The 14924-nt window shown below is 43.3% G+C and overlaps 1 protein-coding gene across 6 annotated transcripts in view; it reads left to right on the top strand.

The window, feature by feature from the left end:
• The window catches only part of ALMS1 (ALMS1 centrosome and basal body associated protein), a 52556-nt gene extending 42343 nt beyond the window's left edge, over nt 1-10213 (top strand). For 5 of the 6 annotated variants that reach the window (XM_052681819.1, XM_052681821.1, XM_052681822.1 and 2 more), the window contains exons 14-19: nt 447-704; nt 1756-2000; nt 2595-2778; nt 2890-2953; nt 5557-5656; nt 9342-10213. In XM_052681819.1, coding sequence (XP_052537779.1) covers nt 447-704; nt 1756-2000; nt 2595-2778; nt 2890-2953; nt 5557-5656; nt 9342-9386 — 896 coding nt within the window. In that variant the 3' untranslated portion in view covers nt 9387-10213. The remainder of the gene's footprint in view (nt 1-446; nt 705-1755; nt 2001-2594; nt 2779-2889; nt 2954-5556; nt 5657-9341) is intronic. The other variant, XM_052681823.1, reaches the window with a different exon arrangement.
• The last annotated feature ends 4711 nt before the right edge of the window (nt 10214-14924 follow it).

Below are 14924 nucleotides of genomic sequence, written 5' to 3' on the forward strand. Positions count from 1 at the left end.
ATCAGGTCTAGATAAAACTGCAGTTCTTTTGGCCTGAATGTAAGGCTGTATTTATTCCTGCCACTGTGCCTTTCAGCAACAGGTTGGAAGTTGGTTTTTCAGACCTCTGCTCAGGTCCCCAGCAAGGAGTACAGTTGGTTTGGCTCCCACACCCTTATGTGTGTGTGTGTATATATACACACTCAGTGTTTTGCCTGAGGGACTAAGTTCACACCTCTTCAATTATACCTGGATTATTACATATAGTAACAATCTTAGGAAACTGTAGACTTGCACTAAACTTAAAGTGGAAATATAAAAGATTTTGCCTTTTGAAAGGAGGTAAAGAAGGCGACCCTTGAGCTTCAAAGTAGGAATTGAAGGCCACCCTCTGCACTGTGGTGTTGCTGCTGAAGTACTTGTAGCTGCTTTAGTGTAAGGTATTACTGCTTCATTTTAAACTACAGGAGACTTGGAGATTGTGAATGGTGCAACGAAGAAAAACACTCGAGATGTTGGTGTGACTTTCCCTACCCCAAGATCCATCCAGTCAAATCAACGGCCGCGGGATCCCTGGCATCGTGTCGATGGTATTTTTGGAGAGTCAGATGGTATGGTCACAGATCACCAGGCAGCAGGAAGCAAGGGTAAGCAGAAGGGACAGCCAGGCAGTTTTTTCATGGAGAAAAGGACAAAAAGGAGCAGACTGCATTTACCACAACAAGGTCAGTCCAAAATGTACTTTCTGCAGAGTGGAAAAGCTCTACGTCTTAACAGCAATCCTCAAGATGTGTGAGGAGGATTAGCTGGAGCACAAATTAGTCGCTGTCAGTCTTTATTCTCCTTTTAATGAGTGGATCTTAAACAGAGAAGCTTGCTATGCCAAGTGAACTTCCTGAGAGTTTATTATGATGCCATTTTCAACCAAGCTGTTGGAAGTAACCTTACCAATAAAGGTGACAAAAAAGCAATGAAGGAGGCAAGGAAAGATGAATAAGTTAGGAATTACGGAGATGCTTAATTTTGATTTTCAAATTATAAAAGGTTCTGTTAAGATCTGAGTAACTGGATGCTGTAATTTGTATGTAGTGCTTCAACTGGACTTGTGTCCCTCTTCCAACTAGAAATGTGAGTTTTCTGGGGCTGGTGGAGCAGTTTCCTGTTTTTTGATATTTCCTGTCAATCTTCACAGTGCCATGATGAAATATTTCAAAATATGTTCCTTAGTCATCATCGTTGTTGTAGGGACAAATGATTCTCTATCGTACCAGTTTAATTTAGAATATCTGATCAGGGTACTAGCTGATGTATTCTAGTCCCATTATATATGTTAACTGTGAGTAATTGAGTTCTTGTATACATATTCAACATTTGCAAGATGTACACTATTTGCTCTTGAAAAATATCTATTAAAAGCTATAAGGTTTAGGACAGCACATAGGCTCTTTAAAAACATGTAGTTGCTGATAAATAAAGCATTCCTTCTAAAAAGAGAGGAGCATGAATGTAGGAAGCCATTTTGTACATTTCCTGAAGGGTTATTTCATAAAGGCCTGCTGATTTACTGACACTTGGCAAAGGAATTCTTTGAAACCACCAAAGTTGTCTGACACCAAATCACACTGAAATCAATGCAGTAACTGAAGTGTTTACTGCAGTGTTAGGCATGGATTGTGTTAGCTGAGGTCTTGGGCATGAAAGGCTACAGATGAGGATGGAAAAGGGGCATGTGCATTGTTTGCTTATCTTCATTGTCTTCTGTGGTTTCTTCAACAGGGATTTCATGGTTTGTCCAAGCAGAGGATTTGAGGTTTGAATCTAGGAAAGAAAACTGTTCCAATTCCATCCCTGGTCCTGGTTCATCTTGGTTTGAACCCTTCACCACCACGAAGCCCTGGAGAGAGCCTCTGAGAGAGAAGAACTTTCAAGAGCAGCAGTGCAGCAAAGTGACTCAGCTTGCAGCTCCAGAAAGAGATGCTGAGACCAGGCCCATCCAGCCACTGGTGAAGCTTACGCTGCAGGTAAAGGCATGCTGGGGTCCCTGTGACTTCAGCACTAATGTTGAAGCTTGTGGAAGCACTTTTTATTCCTCTTCTTCCTTCTTTTTCCTGACTGCTTTGTATTTACTAGAACCCAAGCAAAAAGAGATCATCAGCCTCGTTTGCTTGTGGCAGCCTGGCTTTGCACAGTATAATGATCTGTTTGAATTGAGCAGTGTGGAGGGAATGTAGGAGAGGTGATGTCAAGTCATTCTTGCTGCCATGCAGAAATAATAGTATGATGTACATAGTGTGTAGTAAAAATAGGCTTTAACTCATGTGTTGCAAGCAGTGTATGCATGTATATTCATCCATGTACATACATAGTGTACACTGCAGATCAAATCAAGTGTCACCACTATACGTCTGTATTTTTCCACAGGTATTTAGTGTGCATAAAGATTTCTGTAACATTTATCTGCAACAAGTGAAATTAGAGTGATAGTTTCTGTTCAGGTGCACTTGGGAGGTTCCTTTAAATTCAGCTGCATCTATTCCTGTTGTGCTGTTTTGATTATTCTGATTGTAGGGAGTCTGTCTGGCCACTTCAGATTTTGTTTCCTCCTCCCATCCTAGGAGGCTCTTGCAGTGCATCGCCCTGATTTCATCTCCCGCTCCGGTGAGCGCGTGAAGCACCTGAAGCTTTTAATGGAGGAGAGGAGAATGCAGAGTGTGCTGCAGTCTGAACCAGAAGAGCTTTTTAATCCTCCAGAGAAAAGGAAGGGCTACAGGAATGCAAGTCATGTGCTGGCTGACAGAGGTACCTCTGTGTTTCTTCTCCTGGTGTCCTATGGGAATTAATTCATTTCCCCGTTCTATGGGATGTGTGTGTTTTTAAGCAGACTTGTACATTGTTTTCTTATCTATTTAGGTTATCTAATTAAAGAAAAGAGAAGAGCAATTCCAAAGAGTGAGATGGTTCAAAGATCTAAACGGTAAGGTTGAGTAAATGAGGAGGAAAGAGGGATGAATTGCATCTGAGGAAGAAAAGAGGGTGGGGGGACGGCTTGGGGGTGACTCAGCTTTTACAGTTCAAGGAAGAGGCACTTTATCAGAGTCAGAAAGCACCTGTTTATAAAATCCTAGAAGTAAAACTACTTTGAAATATATATATTTTTTAACCTGAGTATTCGGTAGCAGTATCTGGGGTCCAAACGCTACAACTTTCCAAGTGCTGGATCCCAAAAGGAGATGAAATGTAGGGTGCTGGAGTGTGTAGTTTTAAACGTGGTGGTGGGATAAGCAACAGTAGTAATGTGTTCCATTAAGGGGAGAGATGAGTGAATATGTTTTTCTCAAAGAGGGTGGTGTAATGCTGGACCAGGGATTCACAGAGATGGGAAAATCTCAATCCTTGGAAATAGAGGTTGTGACAGGATGAGGCCTGAGCAACTCAATCTAGTCTTGAAGTTGGTCCTGCTTTGAGCAGGAGATTGGACTGAATGACCTCCAGAGGTCCTTTCCAACCTAAATGACACAGTGATTCAACAAACCATCCATTGGAATGCACAATATATAAAACAGACCCTGTTTTGTATATGGTGGAAGAAAAAAAGGTGTTTTACTTGAATGGCCTTTGACATTGAACAGTATTTTTAGGGCATTGATAGAGAGGTGACAAAAAATGGTAAGTATGCAGCTCCTTCAGGAACACACCTCCATGTTTTAGTTGAAATGGAAGGGTTTGGGTTCAGGTCACTTGGACCTTGTGGTTGATATGTCTGAACTCAGCTATTTTCAGAAACCCTGGTTTTGTAACACCTAAATCAGCAGGATTTCTATGGAGACTGATTCAGGCAAGTCACACTTGGTGGCATTTTTTTGTTCTTACTGCTGTCATACTCCAGCTCTCAGTTGGATCTGAGAAACAATTTATTCCATTCTTCTGAAATCCCTACCTGTAATGAGTACAGAAGCTTTTGCTTTTTCTCTGCAAGGGAATAAATGGAATTTCTCATGGTAAATTAGCTAGAGCTAAAGAAAACAATTTTCAATGAATTGACCCATAATGCCAACTTGTCTGCTTCTTGCTTTAAATATCTTTATGGGGGGATGAATCAGTGAGTGGTAAACCTTGATCTTTCACTCAGGAGAGTCTTGGGATGGTGAAAGCTTTAGAGAAGGGTGATGTAGTAGTAAAGTAAAACTCCAAACCCCCCCTCCAGTAGCACTTACATAGACCTGTCACCCTCTGCTGCCCTACAGAGGGATGTCAGAGGTGGAAAGTAAGCATCCAAATGTGATTTACTTCATGTTTTCTGGTCAGTATTTGAATTTGATTCCTTGCTTTCTCAATTCCATGTATTTAGTGGTTTTGTCTGACACCTTCCTGTTAGTTTGTTTTCCTGTAGCTTCTATTCTGTCCTTTGAAACGTGGAAGTGGCACTCAAATCATACTGCCTAAAAAGCAGCTCAGTGCCAGCTGACACGTTTGCCTCCATCACTGCTCGTGCCAGTCTGAAAAACTACATATTTTTCTCCTGTTGGGACCTACAGGGCTGTCAGAGATACCCCTGCTCTCTCCTGGATGGTGGGCTCATTTCATTTGCAGTCTTGAAAATGAAATGTGTGAAGGCACTTTCAGATAATAAGAGTGGAAGGCACAGATGTGTTTAAAATATTCAAAGTGAGCAGTAATTATGGCAAGTTGTTACCATATTGACGTAAGAACGAAGCAGGCTTTCAGAGGTTACCTCAGCAGTATTGTAACAAGGTTCTTTCTTTTTCCTTCCCCTGTTTGCTGATTATCAAGTCATTATTTTGTAAGGGGACTGTTCTAGCATCTATCTTTAGGTATAATGAGACTGGAATTTTTTGAATGTGGTTCAGATCCACCTCCAATAGGCCGTAATGTTCTTTTGAAGCTTTCTGGTCCTTGGCAACCGCTGTCATGAATTGAGCCCTATGATCTTAAAGGAAGATTAGAGGGAAGCAATGTCAGCACTGCTGTTCCATTATAGCTCTCAGGTCCCTCCTTTAGGTGGCAGCATGTAAAAACAGCCTACTGTAGCACTGCAGTAAGCACCAGCCACCCTTATTTTGATTCCAGAGCATCCCTTGCTGTTTGTCTCTGCTGTGGGAGTAGTTCAGCAGGAGAGAAGATAAAGCATTGACTTAGACAAGGCAGATAAGATGCCTGAACAACTTAATTCAAGTTACACTTGTCACAGAGATGTTGCTGTCAATGGATAAGTGTGCTACTCAGTCTGTATACCCTCACAGCAATGAGGCTGTTCTGCACTGATATTAAAACTACTTGATCAGATCAGCTGTATGGCCATTCCAGTGATATAAATAGTGTTTTTAGGAGGGTGCTACTTGTAAGAGATGTGGGATGTGGGAATTTCTGGTGTCCCAACTGCTGTGTATTCCACACTTTCCATGTGTGTGACGCTGGTAAACCCCCCAAAGAAGTTTTCCTTTGATATGACTGACCAGTAGCCTTTAACAGAACGTGAAGGAAAAAAAAAGGTGGTGTTTTTTATATCTGTAAGCTCCTTCCTTCCAAGTCACTGTTTCTGTCTGTATTTACACCAAGGATCTATGAGCAGCTGCCAGAGGTGCAGAAGAAGCGAGAGGAAGAAAAAAGAAAATCTGAGTACAACTCATATCGCCTGAAAGCACAGCTGTACAAAATGGTAGGTGTTCTGGTCAGGTATTCATATTCAAACAGATTAGAATATATATATATATATATTTGGCCTTGAGGTCATCAGCATTGTAGTATTGTGGTATTTGCACATTCTTACATGTGTATAGAGAAAAATAATGAGGAAGCATGGGCCCAAGTAGGAAGCACACAGAAAAGGCCATGTGCAGTGTTGTGGAAACAAGGCAGGCTGTGGAGCATATTTAATGGTTTTCCATAGAGAGCTCTTTGAGTTGAAGGCTGCTGTTTAACTTGTGGCCACTCTTGCTGTAGATGGCTTTAGCCTGCAGGATTCATAGTGAACTTTGCAGCCATGCTTAATGCAGCCCTTAGTTGTCATTCTTCATTTGTCTCCAGTGAAGAATTGGCAGTCCTGATGGTGATCTATTAGCTCTGGGGGCTGTGGATTTCACCATGAAGCATTTGTTTGGCTGATAGCTCAGTGCTGCTGTGCTGGCACTGATGGGTGTGGGATCAGCTGTGGCTGGCAAGCTGCAAAAGAAGCTGTTATCTCAGCATGGGTGTGACTGCCTTTGAACTACAAACGCTTGACCAGCAGGTTGTTTTCCTGTGCTAGAAACTCACAGTACAACCAACAACAGCCCAAAGGTGAGGTGAGGGCTCCAGGATTTTGGTGAGCAGGATAGGGAATCAGTGGGGCTGATTTTGCTGTAGGGCTTTGCTGAATCCTGTCTTGGTTTGCCATAGTGGTGACTTCCCTGCAGGGAGCTGCTTCTGTTCCAGCCAACAGCTGCTGTTAACACTTCTTCCTTGGCTGTCCAATTTGATTAACAGGTGCTTTGTGTCTGTCTGTTAAGCTCAGGTTTTGTTTGTGGCAAAAAGACTATCCTGGATTAATCACAATGAGAAAGATGTGTGTCCCTATCACCTCCAATATGTGCACCTTATTATCTGATCTGATGTGTTGCACAGAAATATGGAATTATATGCAGTGAATGATGTGATAAATATCCTGATAAAACTGAAGAGACCCATCGGTCCCTTTTGTGAAGTGCATCTCTGGCTGACCAGTGTATTGCTTTTTGAGCAGCTGTGGGCATTCACATGCTTTGCTTTCTCTTAAGACAATAAAAACTGAAAGGTGAGAAACACAGACAGTGTTGAAAGCACTGATGCTCAAACCTGATGCATCTTATCATAGAATCACAGAATGGCCTGGGTTGAAAAGGACCACGATGAGCATCCAGTTCCAACCCCCTGCTGTGTGCTGGGTCACCAACCAGCAGCCCAGGCTGCCCAGAGCCACATCCAGCCTGGCCTTGAATGCCTGCAGGGATGGGGCATCCTTGCCTCCTTGGGCAACCTGTTCCAGTGCCTCACCACCCTCTGAGTGAAAATCTTCCTCCTAATATCCAACCTAAACCACAATGTTCTTGCTGTCTGACATATGCCATAAAAAAATAGCCTTCTGCAAAGCTCAGGAAGCAGGCAATAAACTGCATTATAGGCTTCACTCGTTTAAGGACACGCATTACATTTGAAAACTGGTTTCTTTTTCTTCTGGATCTTAAGCTTACCCTTCAGTTTTTAGCACTGCAACTATTCCTTGGCCACGTTGTCCTCCCAGAGCTGGAAGAAGTTATTAACTGGATGTTTAAAAGCAAGGGCTTGTAACAGATGTATTATCTGAGATACCTTCCTAATCTGACTGGGAGTTCTTACAACAGGAATTACCTCCATTTCATGCTATGTTGAATATGCTCAGAACATATTTTTTTCCCCTAGTCTGAGAATCTCAGGTCCCAGTGTGGTACAGCCTTATGGTTAATGAGTGCAGGCAGTTGCTGACTCAACTACATAGCTGGCAGAAGACACAAAATCACATCACAAGTTTTGTGTGCAGGTGTGGTGTTGACTGGTATTGGTGACTCCCAGGTCAGTGCTCAGTGGCATGGCCTGTCCTAATGATACTTGCTGTCCTTCTGTCTTTGGGTTTTGGTAGGCAAGCACTGGGTGTCTTGACAGGGGAATGATGTATTGGTGCCACAGCCACTCCAGGTCTGGGTGCAGCTCAGGAGGTTAACCATAAATGTTAATAAAGAGAGCAGGAACAAAACAGCTGGGGACGTGGGGCTGTCTTAGACTGCTGTACAAGCTTTTGCTCAGTGACTGAGTGCTTACTCTTTCCTCCCAGCACCAGTGGCTGAACTCTTTGTGATAATGATGATGTGTACTTACATCCTAAATTCACTGCATATTGGCCATGATATAACATGGCTGTGGGGCATTGTCACTGGTGATAAAAGAGCAGACATGTAAGAAGTAAAACCAGGTGCACACACCATGGATTGCAGTCCAGCTGGCTCTGAGGATGGGGTTAACCAGCAGTACCAGGTGCATGCTGTTTCTGCAGGTCATCCAGGGCTCACAGGTTAAGAATATGTAATGTTTGGGAAAGGAAGAGGTGAATTAAACATCTACACACACCCATCTGTATGGATATGCTGAATTAAACATCTACACACACTCATCTGTATGGATATGGACAGAAACTTGCTAAAGAATCACTTGCCAGTGAAACCCTCACACCAGTGTCTACAGGTACAGTCACACCTGTCAGTGCTGTGAAAGGGAAACGTGCACAGCAGTTTCTGTAGGAGAAAACAAAGCTTTGTGTTTTCAGTGTGAGCAGTAGCTGCTGTTATGTGGGACACACTGCTCCCTGGAGGCAGCATGTCTCCTGTTCTCAATTCCATTGAGAATTTCCTTTTAGCAGATAGATTTTTTTTTTTCCTCTCCTTTATGTGAATGGGCCATTTCCTTTAAAGTCAATGTAATATAGGAACCACAAGGTGTCACTGCCTCAAAAGAAAAGCGTGTGTTTCTGGAGGTATAAGACTGAATTGCACTTGGTTGCTGCACTGTGGTATTTTTTGAGTGTTTGTTTTTCATCCCCTTGGCTACGTTTTCCCTCTTGTCAGCACCATGTTAGGGTTCTGCTTTGTCTTGTAGCTGCTTCCTGGAAGTGAAGCAAAGAGGGTAGATAGCATCTAATTGCTAGCTGAGTTTGCTGATTAGATTGCAGAGTGGGCTGGGAGCTGGAAGGAATGCTCAGAGGCTTCATGCTGTGATCATGGGGACAAATTCCACACTGAGACTCACGTCAGGGGCTTTGCTTTCTGTATGTATAAATATATATGTACATATACTATGTTAGCATGCATGCTGTGTATATAATTCATACATGTGTGCCTGTGTGCTGCCAGGGAAGAACAGTCAGCATTAGCAGTGCTTCTCTGGAGTGCTCCAACATCTCGTGTGATTATGACCAAGGAGAACTGAGACATCTTCAATAAACTGATGGTTCTTTCATCAGCGTGTCTGCTTGTTCTGGGAGGTATAAACTCCTGGTGTTTGCAGCACTAAGGGGCACTGTTCCATGGTGTAATGTTCATCAGCTAATGTCAAGGTGCTTTCCAGCACTTCAGGCTTCTTTCTGACCACTTCCACAGCAGTCAGCACAGGGATGACCCTGTGTTGTCCATATTGCTGAGTGGGAAGCAGCGAGGCTGCTTTAGCTGTGCAGAGTTGTTCCTTTGAGTTGTGTTACATGCTGACACGTTCTGATCAGAACTCTTATCAGCGCTACATTTATGCTTGTGATTTTTTAGAAGGGTGAAACTGATCTGTGCCACTTTGTTTTTGTCTTTCAGAAAATCACCAACCGTGTCTTAGGGAGGAAGGTACCCTGGAACTGATAAGGATCTCCTCTTCAAATAAAGACGTGCTGTGCTTAGCAAACCTGCAGAGAGATTGATGTGAAATAGATAAGGCAGCAAATATTGTGCAACACATGCTCTGTGGAATTCAGTTACATCTTTCTGCACTAATACAATCTTGCCATATTTATAAGATACTAAAAGATCAGTGATTTGATGCAAAAGACAGGTTTTTAAATACATGATGGCTGTGTGTACTGGTGGTGTGCACTTCCAAAGCAAATATAGTTTTAGGAAGTACTTGGCTCATAATATATTTATAATTATGTGATTGAAATAGCAGTTTTATATGTATTTTAAATAGCTTTTAACAGGGATTTATTTTTATTTTTTTATTTCCTATCTCGATGTAGCAAACTTATTTGTAATATTTTGTACTGAAGAAAAAAACCAACCCTCAAACCATAAATAAATAATGAAGCCATTTGTAGCAACTGTTCTAGCAATCATGAAATGTCTTTGCTGTCCTTACAGATAACATCTTCAGAATCCAGGCTGTTTAGTTGCCTCCTGCTCTGCACAACAGAGATCTTAAGAACTTACTGTGCATCTCTATGACAGCCATTTAAACTGGATGCTATTAGTACCTGAAAGAGTGGAGGAGTCATGACTTCATTTAGTTTTTGCTTGGTTTGCTATCTTTCTGTATTAACCAGGAGAATCTAACCTGAGGTTTTTATTTTTATCTTGTTGGGTGTTTTTAAGGCTTGGCTGTGAACATGCACCCACTGGGATACTTGGTTATGCACTTCATGAGCATCACAGTGGCAGAAGATGAAAAATAAAGGTTGTGGTTCTTGGTGGTAGGCCTGAAGTCTCAGTTTCACTTCATTTTGCATCACAAAAGAGTTAACCTGATGTATAAACAGGAAAAGGCACCTGAGGTGTCCTCTGCTCACCTGGGCCTGCAAACAGTGCTTTCCTATTTTCATACCGTGCAGTTTTATGTACTTAAAATCTTCACAGCAATTTAGTTTGAGGAATAACTGCAAGAGTAAAGGCTGCATTGAGTCCTCTACAAATCTCATAGAACTTCTTGTTTCACCAGAACTTCTTGTTTCACCCCTGGCTGAGGCAGAGGTGGCCTTAACCCCTGCAGTTCACATCAGGATGCAATGAATTAAACCTTAAATGATGGGAAATAATGTGATTCTCTTGAAGGTCTGTACACCCCACTAAGTTACACGAGTCAAAGATTTGGCATAGTATTTTTCAAGCTGTGGTCTGTGCTGATGGTAGCACAGGCTGTTAAAGCAGCTGTTACATTCTAACAGAAGGAAATAAAAGTCTGAGAGTATGTCTGGCTGTGCTTAGTAGAATAACATGCAAAAAAACCAACCACCACAAAACCAAATCAGGTGGAAGGGTGTGACTGGTTTGGTCTTAGAAGCCTGCAGTTAAAAATGTGGTACAGAAATGTGTAGCTGCAGTAAATGAGCTCTGAGAATGACTTGTGTCCTCTCACCTTTCCAGTTTTCCAAATCTTTTTTTTTTGTTTTAAACCTATTTGCTCCTTCCACAACCTTCTCTTTGGATCCAGTTTGGATGCAAGCTGCTTTGTCTTTGAGTGCTGTTTGAGGGCCGAGTTGCTGAAGCAGAAGATGCTAAAATTGCTGGTACTAAGACTTGTCCTGTGATTCCCTCATAAACATATGAATAGGCTTTTTCCCTGCTATAAGAAATGCAGTTGTGTTAGTCATGAGAGATGCTGCCTCACTGGATGCTCATTTAAAGCCACTTAGCTTCTTAAACACACTTTAAACTTTCAGCTGACAGGAAAGGAAGCACTCTAAGGGCACTGCTGCTGCCTCAGGACGGGCTTGGAAGTCGTCTTGCATTTGGATAACACAGCTGGTGGTTATTTATACGTCTGTAGTGTGCCTGTGTGTTGCTCCCTCACAACAGGGCAGAAGTCAACCATCAAATACAGATCAAAGAAGGGTGGAGGTGATCCATTCCGACAGGTTGGAGTACTGCTCCTTGTGTTTTGTGCATTGTAAAACCTTACAGAACAAAAAGCTGCTGTGAAATGAGAAAAAACAACAAAAAGAATCCGATGGTCACCATAACTTTGTGTATTGTTGGAGTTTTGCAGCGTGTCAGCTTCAGTGAGAATGAGCTGTTTCCTCATTTGACAGTAATGAGGAACCTCTGTTGTAGCATTTTTCCTTCGCTGGGGGAGAAGTGGTTGCTTCTGTTAAAGTCTTCTATTCAGACACACTTGATATATATGGAGAATATATACAGGCGCAGCCTTCAGGTCACATTTTCTTATGCTTGTCTTGGGCTGCACAATGTTAATTCTCTTTCTGAAGTACTGTAAGGGAAATGTGCTCTTTGCTTTGCAGAAGTGAAAGCACCTGTGAAACCTGGGAGAGGCTGCCACCTCTGCAAGCTAAGAAAATGAAGTCTATGGTGAGGTTCAAAGAGCTGAGTCCTCGGACTGCGCCATCCTCCGTCCTCATGGCTTCTTCGTGGTGGAGTCTAGTGAAGATGACTCACGTCCTTTCCACTTTCAACTCCTTGTTGTCATCAGGTCAGATAAAGCTTGTGCTGGATGAAAGGCATCTAGTGTTTACAAATCTGTGGATAGAAGCTGTTGACAGTCAGAGTCATCGGTTCCAAAATGGGAAAACTTCTTTCCAGAAACTCAGGATATCGTACTTGTCTTGTGCTGCTTCCAAAGTGGAGTCATCTCTTCTTAATCCGCTGCTACAGAAAGACATTTAGGGTAAATTCTGAGAAGCTGCAGAAGTTCAAGAGGACAAAACTGCTTTCTAGAACCTTGGAGGTGCAGGCTTTGGTTCTTAGTTAATCAGAAACGTTCTTTGATCAGCATTTGCCATACCCACCCCGTGCAACAGTTACTGTGTGGGTGCCAAGTACACATTTGAGTCTTACCAACAGTCCTGTTATCTCAGCTGCTATCTCATAAACGGAGGTAAAAGCAGCATGGCTGTCTTTTGAGTTGTCTCCAGAAACTGAAAACAGCTTTGATCTAATCCTGTCATCGTTCATATTTACCATGTTCATCGCTGATTTAATGTAATGCCTGATGTTTGGTGTTGGACTGTACCCTCACCACAGTGACCCTGAGGAGAGAGGCTTGGATCCGTGCTCAGGTGGCCAAGGCAAGGAAACAGTGGGGGAAGGACTGTAGAAAGCACCCTTGTGCTTTGAAAGGTGCCTCTTTCAAAACAAGAGGCCTCTTTGCCCTCTCAGAACAGTTTCAATTTCTCCTCTTGTCATCGTTTCCACAAGTTCTACGTTTTGAACTGTAAATGCCATCCTTACGGCCTGGCGCATGCAGTTGGGTCCTGGAGGATGGTTTCCTCCTCAGTCTGTCTACGCTGCTGGTGCTAAATTTGTTAGTGGTTGTGTGACCTCCTATAGGACAATGCAACAAAAAGACTTTGAAGAGGAAGAAATTGATGAGAGAGATTTGCCCTGTGCACACAGGTGAGCTAGCTGCTTCCATTTGCCTGTTAAAGCATATGGACTTATGATTCACTTGAAATGAGATTCCTAATTAAAAGAAATAATGCTTCCTGGCTGCTTGTTGGTTAGTCTGGACCGGACTTCAATACAGTAAAGAAGGCTTGAATGCATTGCTTCCTTTGTGCAGCATCTATTTGCTCACCAGCTGGATGGCTGTACGTGCCTAAAGCCTAAACTCATCGGACGTGCTCATCATGATCTTAAGGAACAGACTCAGCTGAGCTGTGGTAAGCAGGGAGGACCTTTTCACACAAGCATGGTTTGAAAGTCAAACTTTTCTTAATATTTTTCTCCCTACATCAGCATATAAATGGAATTCCCTGGGCCAAATTAGACCCAGCGGGAGGGTGAACGACCTCCACATGACAAATGAACGCTGCGTTGATTAATAAGCTTTTGGAAGGCACTCAAATTCCGTGGTGATGAGGACAGTTGTAAGGGGACTTGATAGGGAAGGAGGTTTTCTTCTTAAACAGTCCTATTGTATTTCTGTGCCCCTCTGCTGCACCCTGGTCTTGTTCTTGCTGTTTTAAAGCTGCTTTGAACTCGTCGTCTTGATGCGAAAGAATGGAGAGACTCCAGCTTGTTCTCCAACTCTGCATTGGGTCTTTTGCCCAAGTTTGGTTTGCTGTGTCCCATGGAATCATAGAATGGCGTGGTTTGAAAGGGAACCCAAGGATCATCATGTTCCAACCCCCTCCCACAGGCATAGGCTGCCAACCTTCAGATCTGGCACTAGCCCAGGTTGCCCAGGCCTGCATCCAACCTGGTCTTGAACACCTCTGGAATGGATGATTCTTGTTGCTGGCCTTGAACCTACCTCTAAGCTTGGCAACCATGACCTTCCTTTAGAGGAGGGTGTTTGCTGGGCTCTGAGACCTGGTGGATCTGCAGGGGACACGACATGCCATGTATGCTCTGTGGCTCGTGCATGAGGGGGTTGGTTGATGATAGTGTATAATTGTTTTAGTTGGACATGTGGAATTATTTCCTCTCATAGAGTTTTCTGATTGATGTCGAGCTGCTTTATTCCATTACAGCTGTTCTTTGCAGGAGGATCCATAGCAGGCTCATAGCGAAGACCCAGCAGTGATAGAAGACCAAGTGTGAGTGCCTGGGTGGCTCCTGTGCCCAGCTCACTGTGCTGTTACCTCCTTTGGCTATGAAGAATGAATGCCAACGAGGCAGGAAGGAACACCAAGGAGTGTTCTCTGCCTTAATTCCACGGCTGTGAGCCATCCTCCACACGTGCTGCTCTTGGCTTAGGCTGGGATACAGAAATCCCTGTTTGCAGCCTCAGCTGCCTGCTGGCGTGACCCAGCTGCAGTCCTGGTCAGTGCCCTGGCTTCTGTAGGCTTTTGTCAGCAGAGATATCGAGTGATTGTGCTGTGTGCAGGGGGAAGGACGCCTGTCCCTATGCACAAAAAGGCTTTTTATGAGCAGCTCTGGGTAACTCCATGCCATTATGATCCTAAGGCTTGTGCAGGACAAGTGGGTTCTGGTGCTGGCAAGGGGAAGGGAGACTTCTGCTGAAAGAATGGAGGAATGAGAAAGAATAACACTTAACAGATATGACTTCACCATGACTATATGTTACAGCATTTCTTTGGGCAGATGCCTCACGTGTGAATCACTCTGGATGTGCTTTGTGTCTTTGGGAAGTGAGCGGGGCTGCTATGGGAAGCCTGAGAATTCCAGTTTGAGAAGGTTCCCTTAAGTCCCTTCCCTTTCTTTCTGCCACAAGATGCCCTTTTCTTAGAAAGACACATCTCTGGGACGTTGGTTGTGGTGCTTTCTGATGGCCCACAGCCCTGTCGTGTGCTGGAAAATCTGGTTGTGTGCCAGGATGATTTAACAGCTGCTCTCGCTGAGCTGGATGGGATGGCACTGTCCTCTTCTTGGGATGCTTGCACAGGTTTATTCTTTGGTGTGATTTTAGGTTGTTTGGTTGGTTGGTTTTTTTTTTGCAGTGTCTTGCTGTCCTTCCTGTCATCCCATGGAGCTTTGGTAGGAGACCAC

The sequence above is a fragment of the Tympanuchus pallidicinctus genome, unplaced genomic scaffold (assembly GCF_026119805.1).
Source record: "Tympanuchus pallidicinctus isolate F22 unplaced genomic scaffold, pur_lepc_1.0 scaffold2, whole genome shotgun sequence".
NCBI lineage: Eukaryota > Metazoa > Chordata > Aves > Galliformes > Phasianidae > Tympanuchus > Tympanuchus pallidicinctus.